The sequence below is a fragment of the Herpailurus yagouaroundi genome, unplaced genomic scaffold, assembly GCF_014898765.1.
Source record: "Herpailurus yagouaroundi ecotype Mexico unplaced genomic scaffold, PumYag 202, whole genome shotgun sequence".
Lineage (NCBI taxonomy): Eukaryota > Metazoa > Chordata > Mammalia > Carnivora > Felidae > Herpailurus > Herpailurus yagouaroundi.
The window spans coordinates 9,345,399-9,363,858 of record NW_024412433.1 but is presented as its reverse complement, the minus strand read 5'-3'; the positions used below and the strand labels follow the sequence as shown (position 1 = coordinate 9,363,858).

The following is an 18,460-nucleotide window of genomic DNA, read 5'->3' as shown; positions in this document are numbered from 1 at the left end:
CCGCTTTGTGATCTCACTGGGACATTCAGTGCTTTGCAACAGCAACTTCCTTCTACACACAGGCCACTCAAGGGCAGGAGGTTTACATTGGCCTGTCTTGTTCTTATAAAAGCCTAGTTTACATTTCTTGATTGGAAGAGAACCATGGAAACAGAAAGACTTAGTAGAATTAAAATATTACACAGTATGAGTGCTCCAAAGATAGTGATTGACCAGAATGTTGTATAAAAGGAAATAATCAATGCGAGAGTCAGGACAAGTGTATGAAATTGATTAGAAGGTTTTGATCTTTTTTTAATTAAAAAAATAAAATTTTTTTAAATGTTTATTTATTTTTGAGACAGAGAAACAGAGCATGAACAGGGGGAGGGGCAGAGGGAGAAGGAGTCACAGAATCGGAAACAGGCTCCAGGCTCTGAGTGGTCAGCACAGAGCCTGACGCAGGGCTTGAACTCAACGCACCGTGAGATCACGACCTGAGCCGAAGTCAGATGCTTAACCGACCGAGCCACCCAGGTGCCCCTAGAAGGTTTTGATCTTAAATACTGTGAGAGTGGGTCTCCGATTCCAGCGTGCATAATAATCAGCTGGTAAGCTTATCTAAAAGGCAGGTTTCGGGGGCTTGCGTGGCTGTTGGTTAACTGTCTGACTTCGGCTCAGGTCATGATCCCATGATTGGAGAGTTTGAGTCCCACATCGGGCTCTTCGCTGACACCATGGAGCCCTACTTGGGATTCTTTTTCTTTCTCTCTTTCTCTCTCAAAAGAAATAAACATGAAAATAAATACATTATAAAAAATAAATAAAAGGTAGGTTTATTGGCCTCATCCCACAAGATTCTAATTCATTAGATTCAAAGAAAATCCAGGAATCTGCATTTGAAATACTTTTGAGCACCCCCCCCGCCCCTCCGGTGCTCAATTAAGCATCCAACTATTTGGGCTCAGGTCATGATCCCAGATTCATGGGACTGAGTGTGAAGCTTATTTAAGATTCTCTGTCTCTCTCCCTCTGCACATCTCCCCACGCGCTCTCTCTCTCTCTCTCTCTCGCTCTCTAAAATAAAATAAATAAAAATAATTTTGGATACAAGTTTTAAATTGAGACAGCATTATGTGCATGAGGAACAAAGTCATACCCATACCGGTTCCCAAACCTCCCTCCCCAGAGCTGACCTCTGTTGGTGTTTTCTTACATTTCCTTCCAGAAATGTTCTATATATACATATACAAGCCATATGAATAATGTTTATTTGGTATTAACAAAAACATAATTGGGAGCACATTAAACATATTTTATCTCTCCTTTTTCTGTTAGCATTATATCTTGGATAAGGTTTTCTAATTTTATAGATGGGTGTTTTTAAAAAAAATAGTTGCATAAATACCACACTTTATTTTACAGTTCCCTATTGATGGACATTCAAATTGTTTCCAGTCTTTTCTATAACAAACAACAACTCAAAAGTCTTTGTTCATTTGTAGGAAAAGTTTTTAGAAATGCAATTGCTTGATTAAAAGGCATATACATTTCAGATTTAATAGCTGTGCTTGGCATTTCTTTCTTTTTTTTTTAATGTTTTATTTATTCTTTGCAGAGAGAGAGCGCATAAGCGAGGGAGGGGCAGAGAGAGAGAGGGAGACACAGATTCAGAAGCAGGCTCCAGGCTCTGAGCTGTCAGCACAGAGCCCGACACGGGGCTCGAACTCACAGACCACGAGATCATGACCTGAGCCGAAGTCAGACGCTCAACCAACTGAGCCACCCAGGCACCCCATGGGCTTGGCATTTCTAACGACCACCTTACGTGATTCTCTCCAGGTGGTTCTATCACCACATCTAGAGAAAAAACTGTTCCAGGGGAAAGAACCAAACAGATGATCATCAGTTACATTTTAGGACTTTACCCCGCTAAAGCCAAGACAATAGAGATTTTACATAAAAACACAATGACCATCTTTAAAGAGGACAAAATTTATTTCATCTTATGTAAATAAAAGTCGCTTGGATATGTGTGTGTGGAGGGGAACACTATAAAGCACGTGGTATAAATATACAATGAACCATTTATAATATTGTCAACTGTGAATAATAACATAGTTTAAACAGGAAGTGTTAATATGTTTGCTGTAATTCTTCATAGCATTCTGTTTTATTCTGTTGTCCACATGAACGCTGCAAGCAGGTTTTACTGTTTTTGTAAAATGGGAACTTCTGATTTGGTAGAAATCACCCTACCACAAATGCAGAAAGTCAACGAACAGCTGTATGAACTGCACCTCAGCGGGTTTAACTTGGGTGTAACGAAAGCCGGGGAACTGGACAAAAAGTTCATGTTTGTGATGCACAGCCAGCAGTGTGAACATCAAAATGCATGGTCTATAGCACCATTCAAAATACTGAACACCGCCTCTTGTTAATTTGGTGTTGTCTGAACATGAAAGTAATGGAAGGCTTGTAGTCAGTTTTAAAACACATGTTTTGTTTTTTTTTTTCTCAATCTAGTTATCTGATATTACAGTAAATACATATAGAGAGATAGAGCATTGCCTCAGGATTTAAGAATACCTTTATCAAAATAGACAGCTGGATTCTTAAACAGCAGCCAAAGCTGTAATGGTAACAAACAGGTCGTTGTGTTGAACCAAGTGAAGTATGCATGCAATTTATTATCTATAACAATTTACAGGCGATTCTTGAGTCATTAGAGGTAATATTGAGTGTGCATACTAACTATGCTTTTGTTTCTCCTTTCCATTAGCTGCCTTTTATTATTATTGTGATTTTGGTGGTCCCTTTAATCACACAACTCCTCCCACGAGACATCGGAACAGGAAATAATGGAGACAAAACAAAAGGGAAATTTGTCCCCGTAATCCCTCGTCAACAGCTCTGAAGCGTTTGGTGGAGGAAAACCCTGAAACTATTGGCTAAAACGAAGCTTGGGGTAACGTTCTGTGATTCCAGTTGTTAGTACTGTCCCTGCTTCTAATTACCAAGGATTAACAGAATGGTCTGTGCTCGCTTTAGATAAATTTGACCCAAGACATTGGGCAATGATATCAAAGGATTTTTACGTGTGTGAGGAGCAAATTGTAAGTAGAAATTTACACGGTTCTAAAATATGTGTAAACAAGTAAGGCGGCCAGAAATTTCAAAATCTGGGAAGAACATTCTGTAGTCCGAAAACTGTTCTGGCTTAGAAAAATAAACATCTCAGATAAAGGAAGAGCATTATTTGATGTCATGGGCCACAGTTATCTTTTGTGCACGAAATCAGTCAAGAGAGCTATTTTTGGAACCTCGACAAGCTCAGGCAAATGAACTGTCTCCCTAACAAGAGACTCTAGAGAAGGGCTACTGGTTAGCACTACTCCACTGTCAGGTGCACCGACATCTAGACTAAGGGAATTGTGTTTATGAACCTCACAATTTGATAGTCTCACATTTTGGATTAGTAACACACTTTAAAAATGATTAACTGCCAGCTTTAGATACCAGCCAGCAATTACTTCTCTGCTTGATTTATTGGGTGGGAGAAATTCAGAAAAAAATTTTTTTATAAACCCCAGATCATGCCTCCAAAACGAAGAGGCCAATGATATGAATAAAAGTGCTTGAATCATAGCCCTTGATTCAATGTTTGTGTGACAAATACGACCTCTCACTAAGGAAATCATTATTATTTATCTACGTTTTGTCTTAAGGTTCAGTTTATAGCTAGATATTGAATTAGGACTGACGGCAGATGATTTTCTTAGAGGAAGATTTAGAAACCGTACTCCCCAGCTGCAGGATTCTTTCATAAAAATATAAACTGTGTTTCTCTGATTGTACTAAAGGTATTACTTTTGAAATTAGAGCCTGCTTTTCACTAGTAGATCAACAGCTCCCTGTAACAAGTTCTGAAACCTAGTTATACTCTTGTGCTTGAAACCCAGTCCTCTGTAAGCTTTCCAAAAGCATTTGGCTAATTTCCACCTTACAAAGAGTAGTTGAGTTGAAAAGACTTTATTCCCCGTGTTTGTTTCAAAAGCTGTAGCTAAAACCTTAGTCGCAGGGGATGATGAGAGAGAATAGTTTTTGTAAGGGCATTTCTACCGACTATGTAGTAGGGTGTCTTCGAAGGACATTGTCTTCTCTAAGACTGCATAGCAGGCTGTAATACCTCCCAGCATTGCTTCTCCCCAAACGGAAAGGCAGTGCTGCTTTCGAACGAAGTCACGACCATGGCATTTACAAATGACAGTGCCCGTTACCATCCAAAGCCCTTCCCCACAATGTCACAGGCTCCTCACAGCAATCATGTGAGGTAGGCGTGGGTACCACAAAGAAATCTTACGGGAAACATAACATGACACTAAACATGTGAGCCATCCATGTATTTTTTTCTGGATTGTTCGATAATTTGAATGCACGGTTGAATGAGTAAAAAGAGTATTCCTACCATGTAGAGTAAGCCACATATATAGAAGGAAAAATCATATTTTTCTGTGATGTCATAGATCCAGCCTGCAAAACCAAAAAAAGAATATATTCAGTGTAACATAGCTGATGAAAGTCAAGAACACAATTACTGCTCCTATAAATATTTCTATAAGGATTTAGTTATAGGTCATGTAATACCCCAAACATTTCATTTAGCCATTTTTTAAAGGTTTTTTTTTTTTTAATGTTTATTTTTGAGAGAGAGAGAGAGAGAGACAGAGCATGAACAGGAGAGGGGCAGAGAAAGAGGGAGACACAGAATCGGAAGCAGGTTCTTCCAGGCTCTGAGCCGTCAGCCCAGAGCCCGACTCGGGGCTCGAACCCACAAGCCGTGAAATCATGACCCAGGCAGAAATCGGACACTTAACCGACTGAGTCACCCAGGTGCCCTTCATTTAGCTATTTTTAAGCCCAGGCTACACAAGCCGGAGTTCTCGGTGCCTGGGAGCGGCACGGCAGGCATTTTTCTCTAAGCTGCTAGGGCACCTTACAAAGTACTCAAGGCCTGGAAACAGTGGCTGGCTGACTGGGAGCCACTGGGAGGATGTGATGTGCAGCTCTCAGGGTCTCTCAGGCTGGCACAAAGCCAGCAGTTGGAAAGTGAACCCAATGATTTTTTTTTTTTTTCACAAATATAACCACCAATCTTTTCTCAAACTTTCAAAACCCTTCTGAAGGAGTTTCTGGTGTATACCAAAAAAGGCTGAGACATTTGAACCTTCATTCACTGTGGAGTGTTTGAGAGTAAACATCGATTCTATAAAGAAGACAAGTTTCCATGTTTTATAAATTCATACTTACAGCTGTAAAACTTTAATATATATATTATATAACTATATGTTATAATGTTAAAATGTGGCAGAAAAAAAAAAGGTCTCAGAAACTATGAAACACAGTTACACCCCAGTGATTAAATCTAAGAATCAGTCACATGTCATGGTCCCATGACATGCAAACCATGCAAACTAAGAGGATTAAACCATCCACAAGAATTTCATTTATGGTGAAAACGTAAATTTTGAACATTCACTTTTTTTTCAGATGCACACGTACATTAGCAAAGACATAAGGAAGATAGAAATGATTTACTGATGAAAGGGAGTACTCTGTGACCACCTTTCAAAGCTATCTTTTCAAAACTATCGGGCAAATGAATGCATAAACGCAACTAAACCTTCTCCCACCCACAAATAGCTACACAAAAGCAACGGCTCAATATGTCAAGCAGTGCTTCTGACTTCCTGGGTCGTGTCTTTATCTCTTCATTCACTGTATCTCCTGCATAATGAATGCGACCGGGCGAGTCAAGGTAGTCATAAGGAAAGCAAACACTTGACAGCATGAAACATTGACATATTGTAACCACTCAAAAGTGGTGGGCTCCCATGGGGCGCCTGGGTGGCGCAGTCGGTTAAGCGTTCGACTTCAGCCAGGTCACGATCTCGCAGTCCGTGAGTTCGAGCCCCGCGTCGGGCTCTGGGCTGGTGGCTCGGAGCCTGGAGCCTGTTTCCGATTCTGTGTCTCCCTCTCTCTCTGCCCCTCCCCCGTTCATGCTCTGTCTCTCTCTGTCCCAAAAATAAACGTTGAAAAAAAAAATTAAAAAAAAAAAAAAAAAAAGTGGTGGGCTCCCGATATACTTTAGAAGTTAACCAACTTTTTTGAGTTTGTTCTTTGATAGAAACACACGAAAGAAGAAAATACCGGGCTCATGAGATGTAGCTTAGTAAAATGCTCTCAGGTTTTCTTAACTTCTGATCCGAGACAAGAGGAACAAGGGAAGATTGAACATATACCCCAGAGACAGACGTGACTTCCAACGGAATCAGAAGGGACTCTGACACGGACAGGCGAACGAGACCGCACCCAACTTGGCTCTGTGTCACCGCCTGACACCTGTGCGCCACTGTGACCTATGAAGGGCCTGCTTGCAGATAACGCGGTGCCCTGTCCCTACAAACGGATTATGTGACAGGACCATCTACAAGCTACAGTTAAAAACAATCGGTAAAACATAAATGAGGTTCCCATAGTCCACTCATCCCCTATGAATGGTGACCATGTCATTTCAATGGGTAAATCTGTGCTTTTCATATGACCGAGTGACAGGGTAGAAAGAATGACCAATGCCTGACAGCTGGAACGAGGTGACCCATCCCTGCTGCTGAACATGGGTCTCAGAAACAGGACAAGATCTTAACTGATTGGAAAATCAATTTGTATGCAGATCAGACTATTTATTTCCTTTACTTTTTTGTTTGAAGGGGTTGAAATAAGTTCCCAGGGCTCTGTGCTGTGGCCCCTCCCTCCCCTGTAGCCCCAAGCTTAACCATGAGCACAAGCCACACTCAAGTTTTTATAGTTTCTTATTTATTTATTTATCTTTTGAGAGAGAGAGAGAGAGAGAGAGAGAGCCAGCGCATGCACATGCATGCAAGCAGCGGAGGGGCAGAGAGAAAGAGGGGGAGAGAGAGAGAATCCCAAGCAGGCTCCACGCTGTCAGCACAAAGCCCGATGCAGGGGCTCGAACCCACGAACTGTAAGATCACGGCCTGAGCTGAAATCAAGAGTTGGACACTTAACCCACTGAGCCACCTGGGAGCCCCAACCATTAGAATTTATTTTTAAATGACCCTGGTTCCTGCGGTTTCTCTTTGGCGCTGGTTTTAACACTTCTGCCACTTTGAATTTAAGCCATCCCTGCGTCAGATGCAAGGCAGGTCAGGAGAGACAGGGCTTTGCCACGTGCCTTGATCCTCAACACGCAGGGACGTAACCCTTCAGAGAAACGATGTTTCTGACAAGCTGCCCACCTCATTCATCCTTCACCACCTCTCCCTACAGGTCTGATCTCGGTTCCTCGGTTTGGAGACTGGCATCTTCGGCAACCTTGATTCAACCACTAATTCAAATCAACAGCTTCCAGGTAAAATCTGGTTCCCTATTAAATTGCATTCACTGTTCACTGGAGTCTGTCAAATGAGGAATGATAGATGTTTTTCTTATTTATTAAATAGGTGTTCCCAGCTTTTGAAGGAAAACATTGTTAATTGCTATATTTTAGGCAAACAGAGGACGTACGTGTGTACAGATTCTTAGTCAAGTCTGGTGGCCACGTTTTGCTATATTTTACATTGGAAACTTCTAGAAAAGTATCTACTATTATTACATCTTTCAAAGGGATGAACTGAATGCCCAACAATGCTAGAAATGAATTAGATCAAAAAGTTCATGTTGCTAAATGCCGGGGCTGAAAGGTCTGTTCAGTATCTTATTGTATGTTCTTCTCCTAAATGGAACTGTGTGATCGTCTAACCTGCTACTAAATGGTACCAGATTTTTTAATGCCAGTAGATATCACTTTGACAAATGGGAAACATATTCATTTCTGAACCCATTAAAAGAGAAAAAAGTAATGTGAACAATCATCTTTCCTGTAGCAAACCCAGCTAAGCAATAATTTCTAGCCCACCTTGAATTTCTAGCAAGAATTTCATGTGGTAATTTGGTTACTCATATTGCCAGTCGCTTCTGAACTATGATACACAAAAGACTAGGCTTCCATCCCATTGCGATGTTGGCTCCTTGGCCTGGAAAGTCAATGGATTAAATAAACACAGTGCAATTAGCCAATGATGTCGTCAGCATTCCTTAGTGCACGAGTTTGGTGCAAGATGAAGAAACAAACAAAAAGAAAGAAAATCCCCTTCAGTTGGTGGCCTAGAGACGCACAGCAGAACATTGATTTTACAGTCCCCAGGGCAGCCTTTGACATCCATTCATAGATGATTCTTAACCATTAATGCAGCGGTTTCTACCATCCGTGGTGGGAACCTTGAAGCAGGCAGAGATAACACATGATGATTTGAGGGTTGGGTATAACTCCCTGCTCTGGTTCTAATTTCTTTCTCTCCCACTCCAAAAGGTGCCCTAGAATGCAAATCAGTGAGAAGGACGTGACCATGAGAATTGGATAAAGAAAGTATGCTGGCCAACTTTGGTGCTTTAGTTAACACTGATCCTGAATTGCATGTGCCACACGTCACAGCTGTGTTGTGGTGCTGCTATTGAAATCTGGCGGATCAGTATAAAAATAACCCCAGACTGACCATTAGAAGCAGAAAGTACGTGGGGCACCCGGGTGGCTCAGTCGGCTAAGCGTCCGACTTTGGCTCAGGCCATGATCTCACGGTTCGTGGGTTCGAGCCCCATGTCGGGCTCTGGGCTGACAGCTCGGAGCCTGGAGCCTGCTTCGGATTCTGTGTCTCGCTCTCTCTCTCTGCCCCTACCCCGCGTGCGCTCTGTCTCTCAAAAATAAATAAATGTAAAAAAAAAAAAATTGTTTAAATAATAAAAAAAAAGAAGCAGAAAGTACACCTGGATCATGAAAAGAACCGTCAATGACAGATTCCATTTCCAAATCAATACATCTGAAGAACTTTCAACAAGAGAGTGGGTGAGCCACTGATCATATCCCCATCCCTTTAATGGATATTTCGGTTTCACATCTCTAGGAAGTATCGTTGGTTGCCTGATCCAACCCCCAATCTCAATTCTTTTCTCCTTTCCTTCCTCTACTACAGAGGCTAGAAAGCAAAATACAGTTCCCTCGAAGCTTGGACTGGCTGTGTGACACAGTTCTGGCCGGTCAGATGGAAATGGAAGTCTGCTGAAACTGAGCCTTTCTTCCCATCCTTCTCCTTATTATAAATGAAGATGTAAGGGCTGGAGCTGCAGCTGTCATTGTGCGGCCATGAGGCAATTAGCATAAGGAAAAGGCCAGAAGGATCTTGGAGACGCTGTCCCTATACCATCCAGTATCTCTGAATTACGGATTTCTGATTATGCGACACAACTAAATCTCTGTTTAAGCTACCATTGGTGGGGTGCTCTCTTACAGCCAACTGCATCCCTGAGAGGAAATTCTGCATGAGATCCCTGAGCAAGTTCTAGCTTTTCAGCTACCAGTTTGGTTTGCTACACTGCCTGTTAATCACTGTCACCTAGAAATGCTGCACCCGCATGTCTGTGTATGGACAGAACGGGAGCAGCCCCCCCTGTAGCCGGTAGGTTTCCTAAACTGAGTCTTGGGTCTTAAACCTTTACCAGCCAGTGCTATCAGCTGTATAGGCAAAAATCCATGATTTCTTGAATCTCACATTCTGTGGGGGACTTAAAAATGAATGTGTTGACACAAGCCTTCTGCCAGTGGGGTCGGAGGATAGGATATGACTGTATGATCCCTAGAGAGACTAGGAAGGAAAGGGCGGGGAGGGCTTTGTCCTGCAGCCATGGGGTTCTTTGGTAGAGGTATTCCTGCAGAGGATATGAGAATAAAGGGCCAGGAGGGGCCAGGCAAGCAGGGGGTGGGGGCACACGAACGGGTGAGGCTCTACCAAGTCACTTGAAATCACTGCACAAAAGCTCTGGCAGCTTTGATGACAGCTACCGGCCCTGACCTCGCAGCCCTGTCAGCCACCTCTAGGTGGCACCTATGTGTTGATGTCTGGCCCCAGCCCCTGCCACACTATGTGGGCTCCTGCCTCCAATCTTTGGACAGAGAGTTGACTTCGTCACCTTCGCCCAGTACCTGGCCTCTTGGGGGCTGAGTCTACCTGCTGATACGTTTTCCACAAACAACAGGTTCAGAGAGATCCCCGGCTGCCCTGGGACTCCTGAGTACCCGTGATTTCTGGTACGCCCACTGTGGCAAGCAAGTTCCTCACTGAACTCAGGTGAACACGTGGGAGAGAGCTGGCCCCGGATGTTGTCAACTGGTGGCCTCTGGGCCTCTGGTGAGCAGAATGCCCCAAGTCTCCCCAGCTGCTCACGTCCTAGTCCCTGGAACCTGTGAATGTTACCTTACGTGGCAAAAGAGACTTGGCAGATGGGATTGAGTTAAGGATCTCGCGACAGGGATTATCCTGGACTGTCCAGCAGAGCCGATGTAACCCAAGTGAAGGAAGGAAGCAGGAGAGTCAGAATCAGAGGAAGATGAGAAGCTGCGTCACCGGCTTAGAAGGCGCAGGAAGGGGCTAAGAACCATAACTGCAGGCAGTCTCCAGAAGCTGCCACGGGGGAAAAAATGGGTGCCTCCACTGCAGCTTCCAGAAAGAAGGCGGTTCTGCGGCCACCTTGCCTGTAGCCCGCTGGGATCCAATTTAGCCTTCTGACCCCTACAGCTATAAGGTAATAAGTCTGTAATGTTTTAAGCCCATAAGTCCGTGGCAGTTATCAGAGCAGCGACAAGAAACTGCTACCAGGCTAGACCCAGCTCCTTGGTGTGTCCCATGGGACCTACGCGCAGTGTCTTAAACATCTGGAAATGTCATGATAATGACGCTTACCATGATGAGCAGTCCATAATGTACATAATTGTGGAACCACTACGTTATACACCCGAAACTAATATAATGTTGTGTGTCAACGATACTTCAATTAAAATAACATAGGGGTGTGTGGGTGGCTCCATTGGTTAAGCGTCCAACTCTCGATTTCGACTCAGGTCATGGTCTCACGGTTGTGAGATGGAACCTGGCGCCGGGCTCCACACTGGGCACAGAGCCTGCTTGGGATTCTCTCTCTCTCTCTGTCTCTCTCTCTCTCCACCTCTCCTCTGCTCATGCTCTCTCTCTCTCAAAAAAAAAAAAAAATTATTAAATTTAATTAAGACAAATCTGGAAACGTCACCTAAGAGCTCAAGTCCTAGTTTTCCTTTGGAAACAGCAGCAGCAGCAACAACACTAACGATAGAGAATCTGGCAACAATTTTCCAAATTTCTTGGTGACCGAGATCAGCTGGAGGTGGGCGGAGGCTGCCTCCTCCAGATGGGGTAGGGCTTCTGCGCGATTCCACTGCCCACTTTACTAGCCCGGCCGCTTATCTTGCGGATACAGATTGGAAGTTCATCTCATTCTACCTGAAAGAAGGACCATTACCTTGCTAACGTTTACAAATGAGAAGCTGGGGGGCCCAGAACGGGAAGAAAAAGACGCACGTGCACAAACGGGAACTTCTTTCTTGGACTTCAAAACACAAATGAGAATACACCCAGCTCTCTACATGTGCTCGAAGCTCTTAAAACCTCTCATGGTTTACCTGCAAACGGTGGCCCGAGCAGCGCGGAAATGCCATTGGCACAGATGATGATGCCGTAGGCGTTGGCCAGGTGCTCGATCCCAACCAAGTCTTCAGTCACTACGGGCATCAGGGAGAAATAACCACTGGAAAACCCTATCAGGGCACAGATGACCGCCAGGCCGGCGTACGTGTGCACCAGCGGCAGGATGAAAATACTGAGGACGAGGGTGAAGTTGGCCATCAGGAAGACATTCCAAACGCTGATGCAAGGTAAGTCGGCCACAACGCCCAGGATCACTTTTGCAAAGATATGCACTATTGCTATAATTGAGGTCAGAGGGAAAACATCGTTTTGCTCGGATAAATTATACAAATTGACTATTTCTGGGAGGTGGATGAAGGGGACGACAAAGCTGCTGTAGGCAAACAGAGCCCAGAAAACGAAGGCGACAAACATCCGATTAGTGAAGAGCGAGGCTGCTCCAAAATAGCCCGAGTACCAGGCTCGGAAGCCCTTCTTGACTCTCCTGGTCAGCTGGCTCGCCGTCTTCAGGACCCAAAAGGCGCCCATGTTCTGGCCGTGCCCTGCCTTCTCTTGGCCCGCCTGGGCGGGGAGGTCCCCGAGGGTCTCCTCGTTCCTGGGCCCGCCACCCTTCTCTTCTGCTCCGTCCAACTGTCCGCTCGACTTGGATCCAGGGGACTGAGCTGGGACCACCCGTGGATCCTTCCCTCCACGGTCATCGTTGAGCTCCTTCCCAGGAGAGAGGGGCCTCATGAGCGCCCCGCAAACACACAAGTTCAAGGACACAGCGCCTTGGATGAACATCGCGTTCCGCCAACCGTACTCCGCGCACAGGTACTTGAGCAAAACCGTCATGAGGAAGGTGCCAAACCCCGTCCCGGTGGTGCTGAGGCCCTGGGCAAGGGCGCGTCTCTTCTGAAAGTACCTTCCCACCATGACCACAGCCGGCAGGTAGGCCATCCCACTTCCAAAGCCTGCGCGGGTTGGACGGGGAGAAAAAGCACACAGCGCCACGTAAGTGACCGTCTCCAGACCTTGCAGCATTTCATTATCATAGTCTCTATACTATTCGGTTTTACTTTTTTCTTTTTTTTTAATGTTTATTTATTTTTGAGAGAGACAGAGACAGAGTGTGAGCAGGGGAGGGGCAGAGAGAGAGGGAGACACAGAATCCGAAGCAGGCTCCAGGCTCCGAGCTGTCAGCCCAGAGCCCGACACGGGGCTCGAACTCACAAACTGTGAGATCATGACTTGAGCCAAAGTCGGGGGCTTAACCGACTGAGGCACCCGGGCGCCCCTCTATGCTATTGTTTTTACACAAAGAAAGAATAATGTTCGTAACAAAGAAGCTCAGTGGGTAAGCCCGGAGCGGGTCATCTGTGGAAGTTTCTAGTCCCTCATTTCCCTATGAGGCTTTGCAGCACAGCTTACTCCAATAATGAAGTAAGCCAGCATGCTCACATCAGAAGATCCGAACGGATGCAGGCATGAAAAGATGGGTGACTGAACAAATAAATGGATGCCAAGGGCCCTGCTGTCAGCGCTAATTGTACTAAGTACCCGGGAAAGTATTTATGTACCAGCGGCCGCAGAGCAATTCCAGGCAATTTGGAGAAGCCTCAGAAATGGGTCCATTTGTTCACAAATGTATAGGAAGAATAAAAGGAATGTACCCATAAATACACCCAGCTACTGGACGTGAGAACCACAGAATACTTACTTGTATCTCTGATTTTTGCTGCTATCTTTCTCAGAAAACTGGAACAGTTTGTGTTTCCATTGACCAAATTAAAATGCTGGTGGGGGAGACTGTGTGTGTTGGGGGTGGGGGGGTTAGAGAACTGGGCTTTCTACTCGCTCTTGCTACAAACCTAAAATGGCTCTAAAAAGTGAATTTGGTTTTAAAAAATGAAATGAAACGAAACAAAATGCTGCCCAGGAGGTCGTGGTTTGCATTCTTATAGGTACAGTGGAAACCATAAAAGCCACTTCAATGACCATGGGGCGCCATATATGGGGCTAATGCGCCATAATGCTTAAGACGTCCCGACATGAGAATGGCGGCATGATAGTACGAAAGAGACGTTGGCCGATGTCGCTCCCCAGAGCTGAAGCTTCCTTAGTTCAGTATCGTCTAATAGTTTCAGAATTACCTGAACTTAAAAGAAGACCAGAGCAGTCATATACGCAAATACAACACGAACTACCATTAACTAGAGCCAACAGTGGGCCAGTTGCTTTATAGGCTTTATTTGATTTGGGTTTCACAATAACCTGGAAATTAGCTGTGGTGTTGCCTCCCCCCCCCTTTTTTTTTGAGGGAGAAAGAGAGAGAGAGTGAGCCGGGAGGGGCAGAGAGAGAGGGAGATTCTCAAGCGGCCTCCCCGCTCGGAGCAGAGCTTGATGTGGGGCTCAGTCCTACGACCCCGGGATCATGACCTGAGCCCAAATCAAGGGTCAGATGCTCAACCGACTGAGCCACCCAGGCACCCCTGCTTCAGCCTGAGTTTCTAAAACCAGCCTCAAGAAGCCACCTGCCCCCTTTATTTACCTGAGAGCAGTGATATTTATAGCAACTGTCAGAAGGCAATGATCTTCAACGGTCTTCAGGTGGACACCCTTGTTTTAAAAACAATCAAGCTGGGGCGCATGGGTGGCTCAGTCGGTCAAGTGTCTTGATCTTGGCTCAGGTCCTGATCTCACAGTTCGTGGGAGAGAGCTCCATGTCAGGCTCTGTGCTGACAGCACGGAGTCTGCTTGGGACTCTCTCTCTGTCCCTCCCCTGCTCATGCTCGCTCTCTCTCTCTCTCAAAAATAAATAAATACACTTAAAAAAAAAAGAACAATTAAGCTAGCTTCCAACTGATTCCCAGCAGAAGTAGGAACAGGTCCCCAAGCCCCCTTGCAAGCCTCCATGAGGGTAATAATAATAATTTGCATTATGTGAGAAATGAGCAGGAAGAAAATGGCTATCCTTAATTTTGAACTAAACTCTAGATTAATCTTTATGATGTTTAAGTCCACAAACAAAACACCCAGAATCTGTCATATCCTAACATTCAAAGAGGCAGAGAAAAATATCCAATAGTCCATAAACACAATTCCTCCTCCCCCTGACTGTAAAGCAAATCCTGCATATATCATTTTGTGTGCAAATATTTTTTTTTTTAATTTTTTTAAATTTATTTTTGGGACAGAGAGAGACAGAGCATGAATGGGGGAGGGGCAGAGAGAGAGGGAGACACAGAATCGGAAACAGGCTCCAGGCTCTGAGCCATCAGCCCAGAGCCCGACGCGGGGCTCGAACTCACGGACCGCGAGATCGTGACCTGGCTGAAGTCGGACGCTTAACCGACTGCGCCACCCAGGCGCCCCGCAAATATTTTAATATAAATCTCTAAATAGGAGAATTCTTTAACCAGCTTAATCTGAAAAAAAAATGAAGAATTTCTTTTTTCTTTTTTCTTTTTTTAATGTTTATTTTTGAGAAAGAGACAATGCAAATGGGGGAGGGGCAGAGAGAGAGGGAGACACAGAACCCGAAGCAGGCTCCAGGCTCCGAGCTGTCAGCACAGAGGGGCTCAAACTCATGAGCCGTGAGACCATGACCTGAGCCAAAGTCGGACGCTCAGCAGACTGAGCCACCCAGGTAGCCCCAAAATGAATTTCTTGCTGTCATGACATATCCAGAAAGTGTTTGAATTTCTAATTGTCTCAGAAATGACTACATTTTCTTTAAAAACTTGTTTATCTAACCAGGGTCCAAATAAAGCCCACACAGTGCTATTTGTTGGCATGAATTTTAAGCCTCTTGAAATTTCTCTGGCTTTTCCTTGAAATTTATTTGTTGAGAGAACTGGGTCATTTGTCCTGTGAAATTTGTCATAGTCTGGATTTTGCTGAGAGCACAAAGCAAGTTTAATTTTTTTTTTAAATGGATTTGTTTCTGACAATAGCTAGCATCCTAAATTTAATGTGGTTATGGATTTCTAAACACCAGCAGAATCAAATGATTAATAGGAAGAGAACTGAAATACCTAAGCATAAGCCCTAATTCTAACTCGGTGTACCTAATAGACAATCTCATGTGTGAGGGAAAAAAACCTCCAGGCCCAACGTTGCAAATATCTATTTCCCTGTTATGTTATCCATGCCGTTAACAGCATCCTCCCCTTTCCTAAGGTGGCTTTGCCATCGGTAATGGGCAGGGGTATTCCATAAGCTTATAGGACAGGCCTTACCCAGGACAGGGATATGTGGCTCGAGCCCAAGGGTCAAGCAAGGCCCTGCTAATGTTCAGACCTGGGCAGGGCCCTGGAACAATTCTCTACCACACTCAAGTTCAGAGGAGGGGCTACAGCCCTACCAACAGGGTAGAGGAAAGAGGCCCAGAAGGGGAGAGAAAATCCTGTGGTCCTGGGTCAGTGTGCATGGGGGAAAACGTGTCTTCAGGGGACAGACCTAAGAAAATGGAGCACTGGTAAACTGAAGACATGTGTCCAGACTCCCCCTGCTGAATAAGGTTGCTCAGACAGACATTATTTTTCTGCCTAATAGGATATTCCCACATGGTTTTAATTGTTTAGGTGTTCAGAAAAAGAGAGAGATACAAAGAAATCTGTCTCAAATACTTTTTGGAATGAAGAAGGATAGCAAACATGAATTGTAATGACAGCCCAGGGTTTTGCGTGTATATATATATATAAGCTAACTGATTTAGCAGGATTTTCTAGTTAAGTATAGTTAGATATGTATTTGTGGGTGAGGTGGATACATTTATTTTCAGGGACTTTCTTTGGGTGTTTCCTGTATAAAAAGTGGGAGCCATAGAGTGCTCAAGATACACTTTCCTTTCATTAGCCTCCTGATTTTCCTTCTACTTCTTTAGACCCAGAAATATTTGTTGAATATGTAAGTGAATGAAGAAGGAAATGAATGAATGTGGAAACAATATTATTTGAAGGTCAAAAAGCAATTAACTGCAAGAAATAAAGTTCATTTAAACAAAGAACCTAATCCTAGAAATCTCTGAATGATGAGAACTCAAGTCTCAGTTTTTAGGATCAAGTCCTAGTCTGTATAACCAAATACCAGCACATCAAGTTACAGGGGCCCCATATGTCTGCCCAGAGACCCCAGTGTGGCTCCTTGATCTCAGCAGGAGTGTTTATTTCCTCACCTATAGTATCAGAATCCCAGTGCTGGCTCTATTCATTGGACCGTTTGGGGAAAGTTGCTAAACTACTCAGGGAAAACATCTTAAGTTGTTCTTTCAGAGCTGTTACCAAGTCCTTCAGATCAGTGGTTTTCAAACTATGCTTGGAAGGAAACAGAAATGCTTTATGCGGATTGATGTAACTGACAGAGAACCAGCCTGCCAATTTATTTGGAGGGTAGCTTTTTGTGTTCAGGTCTCCTGCTATCATAAAGCAGGCACTTACGCTTATACTATAATAAAGATGTTGCATTCTATACGACAATTACACATGAGCTAATACCTACTGAGGACTCTATTTTGTGGCAAATGCTGTGCCAAGTGCTTTCTACAGATGATCTCAATCATTTCAATAATCCTGTAAACCGAGCACTCTTCATTATCCCATTTAGCATAAGTAAACTGAGGCGTAAGCAGGTTAAGTGATTTGCCCAAAGTCACACAGATAATAAGTGGACAAAAAAAAATAAAAGCAAAACTTCCAAATTCTAATGTGTAACTCTTTTTCCAACACTGTCATCAAGGTGTCATTTATCGGGATTGAAGCTCTGTACTCAAAGAGGAAAGTCAGGTTCACTGCAATAGAATTGTACACGAAACTACTCATCTGTTGCGAGTTCTGCTACCTGTTGATACAGGAAATTACGGCCGGGAATGTGTTTTGCAGAACGGATATGCAAACCACGTTGCCTAGTGGCCAATTCTTACCTATTCACTGGGCAGTGACACTCTCTGCTCTGGACTTGCTTCTCAGAGTCTCTACATATCTGTGGATTTTGTTGCTAATTTCACTCATTTGAAAGGGGCGGAAGGAGAAAATAATTATCCAATGATTCATGCTCCATTCTGCAGTTATTAAGTGAGAGTATGTTATCAATTCTCTCCATATTTGGTCTGTTCACCTAAGTGAATTATTTTGAATTGTATTATCACCTTCCCTTTCCTATTCCTCATAAGAAAGAAGACTGGCAACTTAGAACCAATCATGGGAAATTTAATGAGATTCTAATAGGAAGGCCAAGTGCGCTCATTAGGTTGTTTTTCCACACTCAAGGCATATTTAATATCTTATATTAAAAAGTGTTTCCTGGCGTATACGGTGGGGTGGGGGTGGGGGGGAGGAGACAGAAGGACACAATATTTCAATGGGTCTCTTTTCTCCGTAACTATTCATTGCCAAAATGCCCAACAGATAAATTTAAAATCGAGTTTAAAAAAGATCACTGTGCTTACCAGCTGTCACTCCAAAGGTGATAAAGAGATAATGCACGTTTGCTGCGTAGGCACTCAATACCCAGCCGAGGGAGTTCACCAGCCCTCCAATTATTGCCGTCCGGCGACACCCACAGGTGTTAATAAACAAGCCGATGAAAGGTCCTGTCGTGGAACATTGAAAACGGAATTGACCGACGGTGTTTTGACGGTGTTTTATATTCGTGCTCTCTTAATCAATCCTCACTTGAAGACAAAGACTACAACATTACTAGGGCTGTTAAATACAAAGAACCAACTCCCCCACTGCTTTATATGCAAAAGCTTTGCATATGCAAAGTGGGTGTCAGTAACCGCATTGGTGCATGAAACCAAGGTTCTAGGTTTTGAAGGAAGACAGACCTGAAATAAATAAATAAGTTCATTCTCTGGCCCACAACAGAGG

At 44.0% G+C, this 18,460-nt stretch overlaps 1 protein-coding gene across 1 annotated transcript in view; it reads right to left on the bottom strand.

Moving 5' to 3' along the window:
- Positions 1-2,432: 2,432 nt before the first annotated feature.
- Positions 2,433-18,460, bottom strand: part of SLC16A14 (solute carrier family 16 member 14) — a 33,583-nt gene continuing 17,555 nt past the window's right edge. The window contains exons 3-5 of the mRNA XM_040450786.1: positions 18,037-18,180; positions 11,585-12,562; positions 2,433-4,512 (exon numbers count right to left, since the gene is read on the bottom strand). Coding sequence (XP_040306720.1) covers positions 4,361-4,512; positions 11,585-12,562; positions 18,037-18,180 — 1,274 coding nt within the window. The 3' untranslated portion in view covers positions 2,433-4,360. The remainder of the gene's footprint in view (positions 4,513-11,584; positions 12,563-18,036; positions 18,181-18,460) is intronic.